This window comes from Sturnus vulgaris, chromosome 17 (genome assembly GCF_052056855.1).
Source record: "Sturnus vulgaris isolate bStuVul1 chromosome 17, bStuVul1.hap1, whole genome shotgun sequence".
Classification (NCBI taxonomy): Eukaryota; Metazoa; Chordata; class Aves; order Passeriformes; family Sturnidae; genus Sturnus; species Sturnus vulgaris.
Genome location: NC_142259.1, coordinates 8,066,163 through 8,082,841, shown reverse-complemented (window position 1 = coordinate 8,082,841; position 16,679 = coordinate 8,066,163). Strand labels below are relative to the sequence as shown.

The 16,679-nt window shown below is 55.2% G+C and overlaps 2 protein-coding genes across 3 annotated transcripts; one reads left to right on the top strand and one right to left on the bottom strand.

The window, feature by feature from the left end:
* Positions 1-15: 15 nt before the first annotated feature.
* DNTTIP1 (deoxynucleotidyltransferase terminal interacting protein 1) lies at positions 16-4,403 on the bottom strand. 2 transcript variants are annotated; one of them, XM_014890175.2, is made up of 13 exons: positions 4,273-4,403; positions 4,125-4,195; positions 3,882-3,978; positions 3,648-3,746; positions 3,092-3,160; positions 2,754-2,810; positions 2,443-2,504; positions 1,954-1,999; positions 1,430-1,488; positions 1,188-1,248; positions 822-893; positions 540-595; positions 16-183 (listed from the first exon to the last, which is right to left on the bottom strand). In XM_014890175.2, exons 1-13 carry the CDS (start codon positions 4,357-4,359, stop codon positions 45-47), a joined length of 975 nt encoding a protein of 324 aa, XP_014745661.2. In that variant the 5' UTR covers positions 4,360-4,403; the 3' UTR covers positions 16-44. The 2 variants fall into 2 exon arrangements, with proteins under 2 accessions (XP_014745661.2, XP_088031031.1); XM_088174905.1 differs by having other exon boundaries at positions 4,282-4,374.
* Positions 4,404-14,768: 10,365 nt separating this feature from the next.
* SPINT4 (serine peptidase inhibitor, Kunitz type 4) lies at positions 14,769-16,243 on the top strand. Its single transcript, XM_088174904.1, has 3 exons — positions 14,769-15,370; positions 15,537-15,710; positions 16,068-16,243. Exons 1-3 carry the CDS (start codon positions 14,929-14,931, stop codon positions 16,241-16,243), a joined length of 792 nt encoding a protein of 263 aa, XP_088031030.1. The 5' UTR covers positions 14,769-14,928.
* The last annotated feature ends 436 nt before the right edge of the window (positions 16,244-16,679 follow it).

The window sequence follows — 16,679 nt, the reverse complement described above, 5'->3', positions numbered from 1 at the left end:
CAGGAGGCGGCGAGGTGGGAATAAAGCGGCTTTATTGGGGGACATCAGGGTTCGGGGGGCTCCTCGGGGGGCGGCACGTCCCCCCCGCGGCGAAGCGTCTCCATGTGCTTCTGCATCTTCTCAGTCATCCAGGCTGGGGGGACGAAGGGCTTCAGCTCTTCCAGCCGCAGATCAACAGAGTCCCTGAGGAAGAAGGAGGATGAGATAGAGGGACTCCAGCACCCACTGCTGACCCCAAACCCACCATGTCCCCTGGCACCCATCAGTACCAAGCCTAGAGCCACCAAACCCACCAGGGATCTCAATCAGCACTGAGCCCAAACCTACCATGAACCCCCAAGTACAAACATTAGTCGCCCAACATGGCCCCCTGGGTACCAAATCCCACCTATAACCAAGCCCCCCAATCATCATGGAGAGAGTCTCTCCAGCACAGGATGCCCCTGCAATGCAGCAGTGAGGGGGGAACATGGTGGGGGCCCCCAGGGAAGCAGCCCCAGGCACAGCAGCACCTTCAGAGTGTCTGCTTTGGTCCTCACCTGTAATCCTCACTGGCAGCCAGATCCCGAATGTCCTCTTCAATGAGGAGGTAGGCCTGTGGCACAAGGCAGGAGTCACCTCAGGGTGCCTGCGAGGGGCACCCAGGGCAGGGCCACATCCCCAGCCACTCCTGACCCCGTGGGAACCAGCTGTGCCTCCTGGCCCATGCCCCAGTCCTGTGGGCACAGGATGGGCCTTGGCAGCGCTGTGTCCCCACACTCTGCCTGTCCTCCTGCCACCGCTGCCTGGCCCTGTGGCGGGCCCTGCCCGGCCGTACTCACCATCTTGCCCCCAATGGCTCTCATGTGCTGCTGCTCTGTCAGCCAGTGCTTATCCTGCGGGTCGGCCGCGTACTGCAACAAAGCAGCAAGGACCGAGCTGAGAACGGGTGACAGACCCTTCCCTAAAATCCCCCTCCTGTGGGACTCTGCCCCACCCTGCCTGCACTGCTCCAGCCTCAATCCTGGCTCTGGCAAACCCGCCACCTCGGCAGGCACGCAATACCATTGGCTTGTGCTCTGTGTGCTAGCCAGACTTGGGAACGTGCTCTAAGATAACAAACAGGAGCATGGGGGAGGAAGTAAACAAGGGAGCTGAAACACACGCTCCCAATTCCCATTGGAAACCATCCGGCTGTGGCACCTGACCTTAAAGAGGTGGGGATGCTTGATGTAGAGTCGCCCTCTTGTTCCTCCCATCCCGAGAGCTCTGCAATAGGAACATGAGGGATGTTAGGGTTGTGAGGAGGGCAGCTGTGGTGGCACAGGGACACCCCTCTCCTCCCCAAGCCCTTCCTACTGCTTTTGAGGCAGAGAAGCGAAGTGACGGGAGGAGTGTCACGGGCTCCTGCCTGGGGACACCACCCTCCATCAACAGGGCCGTTCCTTACTTGTTTGCTCGAGATCCCAGCACAAAGGTTGTGGTTTCAGTCAGTCGGGATGGATCCCACTACAGAGCAATTGGAAAAGGGGCAACATTAGAAATGAAGTTGCTGCTGGCCATGCTCCACAAGCCTCGGCTCTCTGACAGGGAACCTGGGAGCTGCCTCCAGACTGGGAGGGAGTGAGCTGGCCACAGACCTCCAGCCTTCCGCAGGGGAGGGGCGTTACATTCTGTCTGGGCTGATCTAAGAGTTTCCCTCGTGGGAAACACTTGTGGGATTCTCCTGACTACTCCTGGTCTCCTCAGGTCTCCCTCAGCAGTACCACGCCGCAGGGCTACAGACTACGGTGCCTGGGGAGACCAGCAAAGGCCTCCGGGCACTTCGCTTCCTCTTCTTGTTCCACCCCTGCCCAGGGCCCCATCAGAGCAGAGCACAGCCCACACTGTCCTGTGCTCCTGCAGCTGCAGGGCTCTGCTAGTGGGAACAAAGGGGAGGAGAGGGGGAGCCCAGCAGTGTCGGACAGCTAATACCTTTGGTCCATCCCTTTTCACAGACTCAGAGACTTTGAGCTTCCACCTAAGGGGAAGGAAAACACAGTAAGAATGAGTCCCAGTGGGATCAGCTTAGTCACCACCAGCAGCAGGGACTGAGCCCAAGCCCTTCCAGATCCACCCTTTTTCACACCCTCCATTCCCCAGCAGCGCCCAACTTCAGACCCTCAGCTTTGCTGCACAGTCTCCTCTCCTGGCAGCCCAGATCCCACCATCCCCCCTGTCTCACCACTCACTCTGGATCTGGACCTTTTCACCCCTTTAGGCCTGCTTAAAACCCCTTCTTTGAATGTCTTTGCCTCCTGAGAGGGACACCTCAACCTAACCCTGCTTCTGTCCACACCCAGAAGAATTCCCATCACCTCTCTGCAGGAGAGGAGTCTGTGGGGTTGCTGTGCTCCCCCCACAGGCAGCCCCATTCCCCGTGGGCTCCCAAAACAGGGGCTCTAGCTCAGGGCTTGTACTCACGCTGCCATGCCTGAGACTCCGCGGTCATTTGACAGGCTCTGTCCTGGAGGCCGCCCCTTCCTCTGCATGGAAGAAATCCTTCTGTGATTCAGCTGTACTGGCTGAGGGAACCCTCTCTGCAACCCTCCCTCTCCCAGGGAAGCTGCTTCTTTTGTCACAGGCGAAAACACTGCCTAGCACCAGAGTGAGCACCTCCACCACCTCAAAAAAGCTGCCTGTGCACCTCCATGCACTCACACTGTGGGAATGGGCAAGAATGAGGGACAGGCTTCCCAAAACATAAAATTTCATATGGGGGAAAACCATCCTACCTTTTTTGGAATGGGGCTCCCTCGACGGCTCAGCTCCTCATCCATCTGTCGGGCACGCTGGAAGAGGAAGGGCAATGGGATGAGCAGGGCTCTTGTCCCTGCCTGGCCAGGTGAACTGAACCCAGCCTATCTCCATGAGCAGCACTGAACTGCAACATGCAGCACCTGCACCTGGGGCTCTCCTTGCCCTGTATTCCCTTCAAGCCAAACATCCCCCACTCTGCCCCTGCAGTACTGCACTGGCAGCCACGAAGAGCCAGAGAACAAAGTGATCCCAACTTTTCTTCTCCCAGCTCTCACAAGTCATTTAAACCTCTGTGTACAATCAGTACAATTACCTTTGGCACTGCCTGCTCATGAGGCAACCTGGGAACCACCTTTTTGCCATCGGAGAACAACAGTTTGGCCTGCAGGAAGACAAAGAGGGTTCTATAGATTCTGGGCTCAGAGAGGGCCCCACAAGCAACCCCCACTTCTACATATCTACCTAAAAACCCTGCAACACCTTTGATTTTGTAGTGCTACCAGGCAATGCTTCCACAGACAGCCAGATGCAAAAGCACAATCTGGGCACAATAAATTCTGGTGCACTGGTAGATAAGCAAGATGTGAAAGGAAAAAATCCTGCCCTACCCTGCCAGGACCCTCTGACGGGGGGCCAGTTTCTGTGGGACTCCAGCAGCGTGCCATGCTCCTACAGCAGCAGTGAGAAGCAGCATGAGCTGCCCAGCCCTAACTGCTCCCTTCTTCCCATGAGAATGAATCCCAACACAGCAGTCACACAAGGGCAGAAGATGTCCCCTCAGGGTGATAGCAAAGCTGTTAAGAGGGACACATTCTAGCCAGGCTGTTTTGCTTGGCTGGGCACCCAAGAAACACCTCACCAGCACCCACCTGCTCCAGGCAGCTCCTACAGGTCTCCTGGATGAGCTGCTCTGGGTCCACCTCCTCCCCAACGTTATCACGCACGTTGATTGCTGCTGTCTGGAAAAACTGAAGAGGAAAAGACAGGAGAGGGTGACAGCCTGTGCAGTGTGGGCTCAGCTCCCACAGAGAGGCACGACGGCCTCGGTGGCAGCCGAGCTGTCCCCATGTCCCTGCTGCTGCCCACCTGTCCCCAGCGCTCACCTTCATGTACTTGTTGAAGATGCCCTGGATCTCCTCGTTGATGCTGGGCTGCAGCACAGCGCGCAGCAGGTCCATGGACACGCTCGGGTCCGTGAAGCTGCGGGTGGAGGGGTCAGGAGGGGGGCGCGGAACCCCCTGCCCCGGCCCGGTCTAACCCGATCCGCTGCCCATCCCGGTCCCGCTGTTCTACCCTCCCTTTCCATCCACCACGTGCCCTGCCCACCCATCCCGGTTCCGCCGTACCTGGTGGTCATCTGGGAGCGCCGCCCGCGCCGCTGCACCTGCCGGTGCTTGATCATGATGTTCCAGGGACTCTGCGGGACACACACGCGTCAGCCGCGGCCCCGCCGCCGCCCGCAGCCCGCCCGGCCCGGCCCGGTTCCCTCCTCACCGTGCTCACCAGCTGCTCCTCGGCCTCGCCCGGGCCCTCCTCCCCCGGCGGCCCCGGCTGCTGCTCCGCATCGCGGGCGGCGCCCATGGCCCCGCTCCCGGCTGCGGTGCGAGGCACCGGATGCGCGGGGCTCCCGCGTCTGCATCATCGGGCCCCGACGGATGTGACGCGTACCGGGGAGCGGGGCCGGGCCGGGCCTGCAGCGGGAGCGGGGAGGGCTGAGGGACACCCGGTGTGTGCTCGGGGAGCCCTGGGGTAACACCCGGTGTGTGCTCGGGGAGCCCTGCGCTCACACCGTGCCCGCCCTGGAAGTGCCCCCGGAGCGCTGGCCGCAGCCCCCGGGTGTCCCCGCCGCCCTCACGGGAGGCTGAGCAATCCCGGAGAGCGAAGCAGGGCATCCCGAGTCCCTAAGGCTTAATCTCATCTTGTCCCACCCAGACGAAGATCTGTCTCGGATGGCCTCTGGCCCTGAGACCCGAATACCTGCAGCTGGAGTGGGAATGCTAGTCTTTCCATGATCTCTGTGTTCCGTGTATAAATTTCCATGATGTCTGTGTTCCTTGTATAATTTCTCTTCCTGGAGTCTCATTGCTTCTCTGAGCAAACACCTCAGCATTTCCTCATCTTGTCTAATGTGTGCAGAATAGTCAAAACAACCTTTCTGTTTTCTAGATAATCTCTCCCTGTGTGGTCAAAGAGAAGCTTTTCTGTTGAATCAGCTGGTTAACAATTTGCGTTGTTAAACCATTTACTATTTTGCTGGTAACATTCTTCCTCATTCCACGATGATTCAGTGCCAGAAACCAAGCAAAGAGGATTTGCCAGAGTGCAGGGTGGGTCTTGCTGTGTCTCCAAGTGCTGTCACTGTTGTATGTGCCAGTGGGGCAGCCCTGAGCCATGCTGCGGGGGAAAGCAGCACCTACTTCCCTCCAGCTTTGCCAGATGCTCCATCTTGTTTCATTTGTGTTCAAGGGATGAGAGCATGTGGCACTTGGAGCCGTGATGTAATTGACAAGGTGGTGATCAGTCAAAGGTTGCATTTGATGATCTCAGAGGTCTTTTCCAACCTAAATCGTTCTGTGGTTCTGTGACCAATGCTGTGGGGGCTGTGTTGGTGTCTCCAGAGGATGTTGTGCTGGTGTCTCAGCACCTGTCACTGCAGCCTGTGGCTGTGTCCCCTCAGTGTGACTCTCTGGCTGTAGCTGTTGGCTCAGCAGTGACCACACTGGGCTCTCATGGAAGCCTGGAATGGCTGTGGGAGCAGAGGCCACTGACTCATGGGCTCACATGCTGGAAGAAGTTCCTGCCTTTGTCCCCTCCCTGCTGCTTTGACTGGGGCTGCACCAGCCTGGGGTAAGCTTTGGGCTGTTAGACAAACGCAGTGGTGGATGTGGGGCCAACCAAGTCACCATCAACATCGACATAACGTCATTATCACCAGCACTGGGTTGCTTGTGCACTTATTTTGGTTACTTACTTCAAGTTGTTGGCAACAAAAACTGGACATTTCCCAGAGGAGAGGAAGAACAACTGTGGCTGTAGGAACCCCCAGGGAAAGATGGGGAAAGTGATACTGTTAATGTGTGAAGCCAGCTTACGCTCTGCACCCACCTTGATGGACAAATTGTTCCTTGTGTTTATTCAAATCAAGTGAGGCTGAGATCAGATCTTTGGAAAAGCTTTCCAATTAACAAGAAGACTTAAATCTTGGAACAAATTCTGAATTACTGAGTTGCCACTTTTGCAGGGAGAATGATGTTTCCCAAGAGCGTGTTGGAACAACGTCTGTCAGGGATCACCTAAATCTAACTGATGTGATGCCTTATTTGGGTCTCCTCCAGGCCATGATTTTTAATGGTAATTTTTCCATGGATCTCTGTGATAGGTGCATGTCTGCCAGACATGAACACCTGGTTCACAGCTGCGATTGTCCATATTTCTGTTTGATTCTTGGGGAGACTTTGGACAAGTCTCTCTGACCCTCAGCATCCTCAGGCATTTATTTCATCAGAGCAATTTGCTTGTCAGAAATTCTACTCCATTAGTTCCCTAAATATTATCCAGGAATATGGTCTGCTAGAACAGAAATGTGCCAAAAACTGTGGTGTTGTTCCCAAAAGGAGGAACCACTAGGCAAGCAGGGGGACAGCCGCAGTGCTGTGCTCTCCATTGAGCCACTCCTGAGGCTGGAAGGAGCCCTATGATCCCTCAGGTTGTTCCAGATGGTTTGCCAGGTGCGTGGAAGGGAGTGGGCACTGCTGACACTGGCTGGCCAGCACTGCCTCTCTGGGGTGTCCAGCTCAGGGGTGATTAACAGCCACAGAAAGGTGTGATAAACACCAGAATGCCAGGTTCCACCCGGCAGCTGCAAGGTGTGGAGTACCAGATCTCTGGTGGACATGGGTGGCTCGTGAAGGAATTGCATCCACCTTGAGTCATAGCAGGAGGAGAAGGATAAACCTGTACTTAAAGCATTTTTCTTGCCATCAGCCCTCTTCCCACAAAGATTTGTGGAGATTTGTGCAGAGCTGTGCTCCTTCCCTTGCACTGTCCCTGCATCATCTTGATGTGGTGTTGATGGAAAGCTCTTTGAGCATGACTTCATTTTTCCAGTGCTCCTGTCAAGTGCCAGCTTAGAATTGTGGTAATAATGTCAATCTCAAACCAATTAATTTCACTCGCTCTACAAACTTTGTCTATTATCCAGAAATTCCAACCCATTTGTGCTTGGAGCCGATGTGTCCTGGGCAGACAAGTCCTTCAGTTCTCCTATCCTATTGATGTTCAAATGAAGCCTTGAATATTTGACCTGCAAAGATCTGCAAAAAGTCTTATGTGTGAAACAGTAGCCTTGAATGGAGGGCATTTTGCATGTGGAAGGAGGGAGCTCCTAGCACTGCTGCCAGGTGCTCTTGCCCTGTTCCTGTTCCATCCGGGATGGCAGGGCCAGGACACGCTCCTGCCTGCAGCACAGCTCAGCACTGGGGCAGAGCTCGGCGCTGGGGTCACTGCTGTTGATAAAGGTCATCGTAGGGATTCCTGTTGAGAGCAGCAGTGAAGAATCTGCCTCTGTGCAGCCCTGGTTTCCCCTTGCATCCTCCAGTCCTTGTGCTGTCCTCCTTGGAGTGCAGCCAAGTTTGGATCCTGCTCCTGCCTTGGTTGTGGGTGGAGCTGGAGTGGCTCTTCGGTAAACAGAATTAGAGGCAAATGTGGGAGGTTCCTGAAGTCACCTCTGAACTGCCTCCTCCCATTCCTTGGACCCGGGCTGCCTGCGAGGCACTTTAAATTGCCGGTTGGCACAGTCCTGGACACAGACTTCATCAGCATGGCACAAAGCATCCTCCTGCTGGGGCTCCTCGCTCTGTGGGTGCAGCTGCAGGCAGCACCCATTGCAGGCAAGTACTGGTGGGTGGGAAGAATATTTAAGAGTATTTTTTCCTTATTTTCATAGAATCACAGGTGTTCTGCAGGTGCTTGCAGGTGCCAGGTTGCTGCCTGGTGAGGGCCAGGGAAGCAGTGGGAGTGGGGTGGGGTGAGCCTGGGCGATGTGAGGATCACTGCAATGCCACAGCGAGCTGTGGCACAGTGCCATCTCTCCCTGACTCCCCAGTGCAGCTGGGGACATGTGTCTCTGCTCTCCAGGGCAGAGGTGCCCAGGAGGGCCCCTCAGGCACCAGCCCCACCATGACACTGCCATGAGATGGGAGGCACCAGCATGGCCTTGGGCTGAGTTGCCTCAGTCTTAGGGGCAGCAGGGGTCAGGCAGAGCCCTGAAAACCCACCAGGAAAAGCTGCAGGGGAGAAAACAACACAGCATCGTGGTAAACTGGGCTGCTGGGTGGGATCAGTGGATGGCAGGGCAGCATGCTGGGGCTGATGCTGCTGCTTTTTACTCTCCTAGAGTTCCATGGAGTAGCTCCAGCTGGGTGGCCACCACCAGGGCATCTGGGAAGCGCCCTGAGCCTTGAGCCTGGGAAAGAGCCCAGCATGGTGCCTGACAATGATGATGGTGATGGTGACAATGACAACAACAGCTCCAATAGCAGTGAAACTGGTGATGATGGCAACATCAATGACTATGGTGGTGATAATGGTAATAAAAATCAGCGTTGTGATGGCAATGACCATGATGATGGTGACAATGACAGTGATGATGGTGATGATGATGGTGATGATGATGTCAACAGTGACAATTCCGATGAAGATAGTGATGATGGTGATACAAATGACCTTTCTGATGGCAAGGACAATGACAATTATGGTGATGATGATGGTGACGATGGCAATGAAGATGGTGATGATGGCAACAATGATGAAAATTCCAATAGCAATGAAGATGGTGATGATGACATCAACAGTGACAGTTCCAATAGCAGTGAAGATGGTGACTCCAATGACAATGAATATGATCACTCCAGTAGCAATGAAAATGGTGCAGATTATGGGGGGTGGCGATTTTAGCTTGTAACGGTTTTATTACCCTGGGATTTTCAGAGATTTTTGGGTTCCTCTTTTATGGCACCCACCTCAGGCTACCAGATTTCATGATTGATCTGTGCCAATAAATGTATCTAGTGAACATGAGAGCTTAATGTCACAAATTTCTTTAACAGCTTGGCAACCCAAATGGGGCACTTGGTTACTTGCCTGTTTTCTTCCAAGCACCAGATATCCAAATTTGCAGCAGTGGGTGGTTTCACCCGGGAGCTCTGGAGTAAGGAAGGACTGAGTACTGAGTGTCAGATCTCTAAAGGAGGTTCAAGTCCTTCCTTCTACAAGTTTGAGCTTAGTGAGTTTTGGGAAAAATGAGCAATGTACCTGGCATAAAGAAGGGGATGCCCTTATCTGAGGTACTGCAGAACTGGGAGAAGATAGCTGGCACTACTAAATAATCTCTAAAGCTCACAGTGATATTATGCCAGGAGGAATGGCCATTTATTACTTGACATGCTGGGAAAAAAACCCCTGCAGAAATGTGGCCCACACAGGGGGTTTCAAAGAGATTGTTTTGATTTGCCTTCAACATAGATTACAGGACTGATAGACAGGGCAGATGGACTATTGATGTGTATGGGATAACTGAGCTTGGGAAAAGCAGCACGGAGTGGGGGTGGTACATGATATCCTGAGGTAAATTCTAGCCCAGAGCCTGTGTGCCCAGTGAAAAAGATTTTCCACTGTCTGTGTCTCTTCCTGTTGCTTTGCTTTCTATGCTCACTGCTACTTTACCTACAACTGCCCCAATCCAATCTGGACAATTTATGTGAGTACTGGGCAGCCAACAATTGTTTTAACTTATATCCATTGACCTTAGATTACAGGAGATTTAGTGTTGTGGGCTACTAACATGCCAAGGGGAAGATGCAGAGCAATGTGCTCAATGATTTTCTTTCAAATTTGTGCTCCACATGATGAAAACTGGCATGATTGGAAAACTGTGGAAGAAAAGCTAAAGGTGGCCAGGGACTGTATAAAAGATGAAAAGAGCAAAGGAGTTTTTTTAAAATATTAGACACCTGCATAGAAGCTGCCTGTTAGGATAGGAAAAACCATAGCAGAGAGAAACAAGATCTGAGAGAGAAATAGAAGGTTGAAAAGAAGCTGTATTATTGCCTTTTAAAATTGAGAAGCTGCATAAACAGGAAGAAAAGCTACAGGAAGAAAAGGAAAAAAATAAAAGAAGAAAAGATTGAAGTTATATTTATGTGGACTCCCTGTCCCCTGACATTGTATAGATTAGAAAACTGGCTGTTATCCCCTGAAGAATGAAATTGGAAACATTTGGGGTAGCCTTGACCATAGTGAACCTGGACAAGATGATTCTTTGTTTCCTTCCAATCCCCCTGAATATGAAACCAGACTCATTATAGAAACGGAAGAAACCAGTGGACCTTGGAATCGAGTGGGAAATTATACTCCAAACCGGCCCCATTTGATTTGATTTAGATGACTGATTTGCAGGAGCACTATGGCTGTAAGCCAGGCCAGACTGAAATCTGGCAAGTGAAATCCTATTAATGCAGACATAATAATGGTCCAGACATTCTGATGCTATTGGACCTCATAAAAAATTAATTCAATTTTTAATAGACATGGGAGCACGAGATTCAATTTTAACACAACAGAATGTTGTCCAGCAAAGAGTTAAAGTTACCAAAGTCAACAGAGCAAGTTCCAAATGCCAAACCACCCAGGTAAATTCAAGGACCCTGGGCAAGAAGCACATATTGGCATGAAGTGTATGTCAGCCACTTGCTTTGCAGTTAGAGATCATAATGAAAACATTTGGGTTTTGATGTTCTGAAAAGCCAAGCCTGGTGTCTGCTGTTCAGCAGGGTATGATCCTTCAGCTCAAATGCCAGCCCTAACCCTGAAATCAAGAGGCTGCACTGTGTGCTCTGTGCAGCACCTGCGCTCCCTGATTTGACATTATACTACAATACCCAACTTCTGCTGCAGCACAGAATGGGATTTCTGCAGCCACACACCCATGGATGGCAGCACTGGGTATGAAAGATGTGTCCTTTGTAGCCCCCTTATAGAGGAGAACACAGAAATGGCTTTTTCTTGAGAAGGGACAATATACCTTTAACAAACTCCTACTGGGGTGTAAACATTTCCTGAATGTTTGTAGTAATTCCCCTGGCAAGAAACCCAGGTAAGAGAAAGAAACCCTAGAATGTGAGGGAAGACTGTGACTAGGGAAAAGCTAGAGGTTGTAGCAAAGCTGGAGACTGGGGGGAAGCTGGCATCTGGGGAGAGATCTGTGAGATCTGAGATCTTTTCTGGGGGAAAAGCCAGGGATGGGGAGAAGGCTGGTGCAAAGCCGGCAGCTGGGGAGAACCTGAGCTGGGGGAGAAGCCAGAGATCAGGGGGAAGCCAGAGAAGGGAAAGAATCCTCCATCTGACCACGGTGACAGGGAGGCAGATGACGGCAATGATGATGATGATGATGATGATGACACCAGTGATGATGGCTATGGTGATCGTGACTGTTGAAAATTTTCTGTTATTTGAAAGTAGCTGAGTAGGTGTTTGATATCAGCAGCTGGACCTGTTAGGTGCAAGTTGAACTTTATCTGAAATATTTATTATATTTATCATATTGGGTACATTGTGTAGGTAAAAGAGAGTAGTGAAACCCAGGGCTGACAATCTGAACATTAATACTAGAATAGATGAAGCTGTAGCTTAAATGTTACTTAAAAATTAGTATCTGGTGTGGACAGCCCATAGATCATGGTGTATGAGCTAGAACAACTATATTGTAACATGGACCACAGAACTGAGTGAAACTCCCACCTTAACTGACGTCAGAGGGTGTGAAAATGACCACGTGGCAACCACTTGGTAACAAAACAGCGAGGCAATGAGGAGTGAGAAGACCCCAGCGTCTCACAGTACTCCTGATTTGGACTGCCATGTGAGGGATGGGGAGTTTACACTACAAGAGTATAATTGCCCAAAGATTTCAGCCCCAGGCACGCACCCACCCAGGACCCACAGAGCATCTCTGGACCAGAGGAACCTCCCCACAGGGTTTGTGGCCCCAGCTCCCTGAGGCTCCCCAGGTATCCTCCTAAATCTTGATCAGGAGCCATGAGGACAGGTACCCCATCCCTCCCACAGGGACTGAAGGTCTCTCAGCAGCTGGTGAGGGCTCACCAGGAGACAGATGCAGCAGGAGCCAGACATTGTTCACCACAGACTGGGTTTACTGAGGGGTGGGGGGCACAGAGACCGCTATAATAAGTACAGAGTTGAGGGTGCTGAGGTGAGATCGGGAGGCTGGGCGATTATCCAGCAGCTAATGGAGCCCTCCATAGCAGGCTGTCCAGCTGTCCAGCTGTTGTCTGGCTGTCTGGTGTGGACTGGCTGTGAAGACTGGGTCCTTGGTCCAGGTCCAGGTGGGGGGCTAGGTGAATTCTGGAAAAGACAGGAATCCATGCTCAGACCCTCACACTGTAGCGTGACTGGGCACATCTGCCAGCCCCACAGAAGGACTCTGGGGGTGAGGGCTCCAGAGAGCCCAGACAGCTCTCCCAGGGAGCTGTGTGGGGTTTGGTGGCCATTTCTGCAGCATGCAGAGATGTAGAGAGGAGGGCACAGGTGGGATGCTGCACTCCCAGCCATGGTCACAGTGGTCTCTGTGCCCATGGCTGCACATCCTCCTGCAGCACTGTTCCACTGGCTCTCACATCCACCTGTGCCCACCCATGCCCACCCAGACTCACCTGGGGACACCAGCCGGGCCCAGAGGCAGCAGAGCCCCAGGAGCAGGAGCAGCGACAGCAGCCGCATGGCATGGATGGGCAGCGTGGGGGCTGCCTCTCTGGGCACAGGCAGGGGTTTAAATCCTGCTGGGGCAGAAGGTTGGTGCCCATGACCTGGCCCATGCCCCAGCACCTGACACACTCCATCCGAGCGTGAACCCTCCCGTCCCCTCCCTCCAGCGGGCAGCTGCTGCTGGACAAGCCCTGAGGGAGGCAGGAAGGTGCTGCTGCTTGGTGCTGGGCTCTGTGCAGCCCCAAGAGAGCCACGCTGTGCCACTAGCCACAAGCAGCCAGTGCAACTTCCCGCTGCGGGAGACAGAAATGGGGCAGGCAGCAGCAAAGGGCTGGGGGATCCCGCTTGGGGCTGCCCTGGTGAAACAGTGGAGGAGGTTCCCTGGGCTGGGAGCTGTGGAGCAGCCCGTGGTGCCCTGGCAGCTCTCCGGGCATTGTTCTGCCTCTGGGAACAATCGCTGGCTCCCGAGGGACGTCCTGTGACCAGACACGGTCCACAGCCCCACGCTGCCACCTGCCCCTCAGCCCTGCATCTCTTGGCCAGCCGCTGGCCAGCTGGCCCTGCACGTGGAGAGCAGGAAAAGTCCAGGGCCATGGAGCCCTGCTGCTGGGGACAGGGGGATGGGGGCTCTGCGTGGACAACAGGACTGCAGGGCTGGAGCAACGGGTCCCGTGTCCTTGCCGGAGGTGGAGTTGGTGCTCAGATTCCCATCACACGGTGCTCAAAGCTGCCTCTGCCCCTTCCATGGGATTGGCCGCACTGGACACTGCAGTGTCGCAAGGACAGCACGGGAGCTGCAGGGGCTTTCCCTGCCAGTCCCTTCCGGCAGTGCCTGTCCCTGGGAGAGGCAGGAGGGTTCATTCACTCCGCACATGTGCGTGTGTGTGTGCGCACGTGGGAGCCAGGTGTGGACACGTGTGTGTGCCTGTGCAGTGCACGCTCCCTGTGCTGCCGCTCTGCCCCTCGGCACCGCTCCTGGCCAGGAGCGTCATCCCAGTGGCACAGCGCCGCCTCTGTCCCTGTCCCTGTTGGGTGCCGCATTCCTGGGAGGTGCTGCATTCCTGGGTGTTCCCCGGGTACCCCGGTCACTGCTTTCCCATAGAGGAGGTCTGGCTGGTGGCTCTGCCCTCACGGCTGCACTCATTGCGGGTCCCTGGTGTCAGGGCACACAAGGGGGTACGATACACATCCTCCTCTGGCAGTGGTTTTCTGTCGTGTGAAACCTCAACACCTACCAGGGAGCAGCTCCCCACCTCATCTCCAGGACCGTCCCTGCATCCACTGTGGTGGTGTCCCAGCCCGGTCATGGTGTTTTTGCCGGTGCAGGGACAAGCAGCGCTGCTCTGGAAGACGCCATCAGTCCATCCAGTGATTACCCGGCCACTGCGATTCCCCGGGGAGACAGAAGGAAAAATTCAGCCCCGGTGGATTTTGACGCGCAGTCCCCGCGCAAGGGTACCTTTCCCATTGCCCACCCTGACTCTGCACCCCCGACCGCCTCCTGCACGTCCCTCCGGATTTGCTCCCACTCCTCCTCAGGACTGGCCACGTCGCTGTGTCCCATGCCAGGACCTCATCCTGTGACTTCGGAGGGGAGGCAGGAAAAGCTGCGGTGGGTCGTGGGCGGGGGGTGGCACCGCCCTCCGGACCCCACCCCGACTCCGACTTTCCTGGCCCCTCCTCACGGAGCTTTCCTCGCCCTCCGCTTCCCCCTTGGGACAGTAATTACGGCAGTAATTAGGAAGACAATTATTCTTGCTGAATGGGAATATCTTAATCTGTTTCTCCCTCCTTTGGCAGGTTTCACCCCACGTCCGCCCACGGGTACCGGCGGGTGCCTCCCAGCTCAGCGTTGCCCTGGGTCCGGCCCTCTGCCTGGGAGCTGAGACGCCTGCGAGCCACAAACCAGCCCCAGGGGCCACCCAGGCACGATACAGCCACTGCCAGGAGGGCACAGGACGCTGTGTTCCCCGGGAGGGGAGCGGGTGAAGGCCCCAAACCGAGAAAAGGTGATGGAAGGGGCGGCAAAGGGACAGAGGTGTGTACGGGATGGGAATGGATGGGAGCATCACCATCCAGCGGGACCTGCCTTCCACAGCCACCATGGTAGGCAGCGATATGGGATCCACAGGCTCAGCCCTGTGCATGGGCCCTCCTGCCCGGGATGTTCTCTGTCAGACATGAGGGAGCATGGGAGAAAGCAATGAAGCGTGACAACTCTGGCACAGCCTTTCCCCAGGACTTGCACCACGGGGAGCACAGGGAGAACGGTGCTGCAGTGTGCCATGCCCCAGCCCTTCCCTGGCTGACGGCTGTGCCAGAGCTGGTGGCTTTCCATGCCCTGGCATGACACTGTGATGATCCTCGGCAATGAAGAGGCCAGTGCCAACCTTCCCATGTCTATATCCAACACAGGCTTGTCCCCAGGAGGCTGTGGGCTGTCCCCACCCCAGACTGGGCATGCTGCTGCTACCCAGCTGGGCTTCCCGAATGCTGGGACAGCTCTCCCGTCCTACCGGTCCCCCCAGCTCGAGGGCTGTGGCCAGGATGCCACCAGGGAGACCAGGCCCTGCCTGGGTGTGGCTCATTACCTGCATGGCAGGAATTAGCTGGGTTTATGCACCAGCCCTGCTCCCTCCGCCCCGCCTCCACACCTTAAATCCCAGCCCACCACACCCAGAGCCAGACCGAGTCATCCAAGGCACCATGGAGCTGCCACCTGGCTGTCTTCTCCTCCTTGCTGCCCTGCTCCCCCTTGCCAAGCGGTCCAGCCCTGCCCCACACACAACTGGACAAGAGGAGTTGGGGATGGGTGAGTGTGGCCAGGTCATGGCCTGGGAATGGGGAGGCTCTGAATGCTTCTGTTGCCCAGTGCTTCCCACTGCCCCACATGCTGCCTGGGGTCTGACCCTGGGGCACTGGGGGGCTGCTGTGGCCCCTGATCTGTGCCTCTCACCAGCGGCCACTGTGTCCTGCAGCAAAGCCTGGATACTGCTACCACATCCCAGAGGTGGAAGACCTGCTGGACAAGGACTGTGGCTCCTGCCGCATGGGTGCCTCTTGTTCACACTGCACCAGCGATGCTGACTGCCGTGGAGTCACCAAGTGCTGTCCCAGCAAGTGTGGCTACACATGCCAGGAGCCAGTGTTGGGTGAGGACTCAGTGCTGTGGTGGTGGGGCTCTGGAGTGGCAGTGTGGCATTCACAGGGGTGGGTGCCAGGAGGAGTGTTGGCTGCCATGGGGTAGCAAACTGGGAAGGGAAGTCCCTGGGCTGTGCCTGAGCTCTTGATGGGTCTTGCAGACCCTGGGGGTCACCAGAATTTGCTATGGGGAAGCTACTGGTGTGTGGGGCTGTAGGCAGGTGGGTGCAGAGCTGTGTGCTGGCACAAAGGGTATAGCAGTAAAAAGGAACTAGAACTGTGCAGAGCTGTCTGAGAGCCTAACAGTGCTGAAGTGTGGTGGTGTCCCCCCCTGCCTTGGCTCAGCCTGTCCCCTTTGGATCATGCAGACTTCTGCTACCTGCCCTCAGTCTGTGGGAACTGCAAGGCGCTGTTCCGCCGCTTCTTCTTCAATGCCTCCAGCCAGCAGTGTGAGGAGTTCATCTACGGCGGCTGCGGCGGCAACAGGAACAACTTTGAGACCAAGGGCGAGTGCTTCCAGGCCTGTTCCCACGTCAGTAACTAGCAATGTGCTGCGGGCCACACATGGCAGCTGCTCCTGGCCCCTCTCCTGATGTCCCAGCTCGCAGTTCCAGGTGCCTGGTAATGCTGGCCTGGGAAGTGGGGGCTTCTGCACAGCCCCTGCCTGGGAGAAGCTGCTGATGCTGGTGGCCACATCCCCGACCCTACAGGGAGACCATGGGACAGGCAGCAATGAGGGCTGTAGGCCAGGGTGGCCATGCTGGGGGCTGTGGTTTGCCTGGGATGCTCACTGGCCTAAGGACAGGGACATGTGCCCATGCCAGCATGGATGCCTCCTCCTATGCGTGATGCCTGACCTGAGGAGCCTGTCCCTCCCCTTGGACTGTGACAATACAAGGACGGGTCTCTGGATGAGCAGGTCTGGGTCTGGTCCTTCCTGCCTGTGCTGGCAGGAGCAAACAGTGCCCGTCCCTCTGGGC

Coding starts and splice junctions, on each gene's coding strand:
- DNTTIP1 (XM_014890175.2), bottom strand. CDS start 4,359: ATGGGCGCCGCCCGCGATGCGGAGCAGCAGCCGGGGCCGCCGGGGGAG. Junction 3,747..3,881: donor TCTTCAACAAGTACATGAAG/GTGAGCGCTGGG, acceptor TTTCCTCTTCAG/TTTTTCCAGACAGCAGCAAT. Junction 596..821: donor GAGCCATTGGGGGCAAGATG/GTGAGTACGGCC, acceptor CTTGTGCCACAG/GCCTACCTCCTCATTGAAGA.
- SPINT4 (XM_088174904.1), top strand. CDS start 14,929: ATGAAGAGGCCAGTGCCAACCTTCCCATGTCTATATCCAACACAGGCT. Junction 15,371..15,536: donor ACAAGAGGAGTTGGGGATGG/GTGAGTGTGGCC, acceptor TGTGTCCTGCAG/CAAAGCCTGGATACTGCTAC. Junction 15,711..16,067: donor ATGCCAGGAGCCAGTGTTGG/GTGAGGACTCAG, acceptor TGGATCATGCAG/ACTTCTGCTACCTGCCCTCA.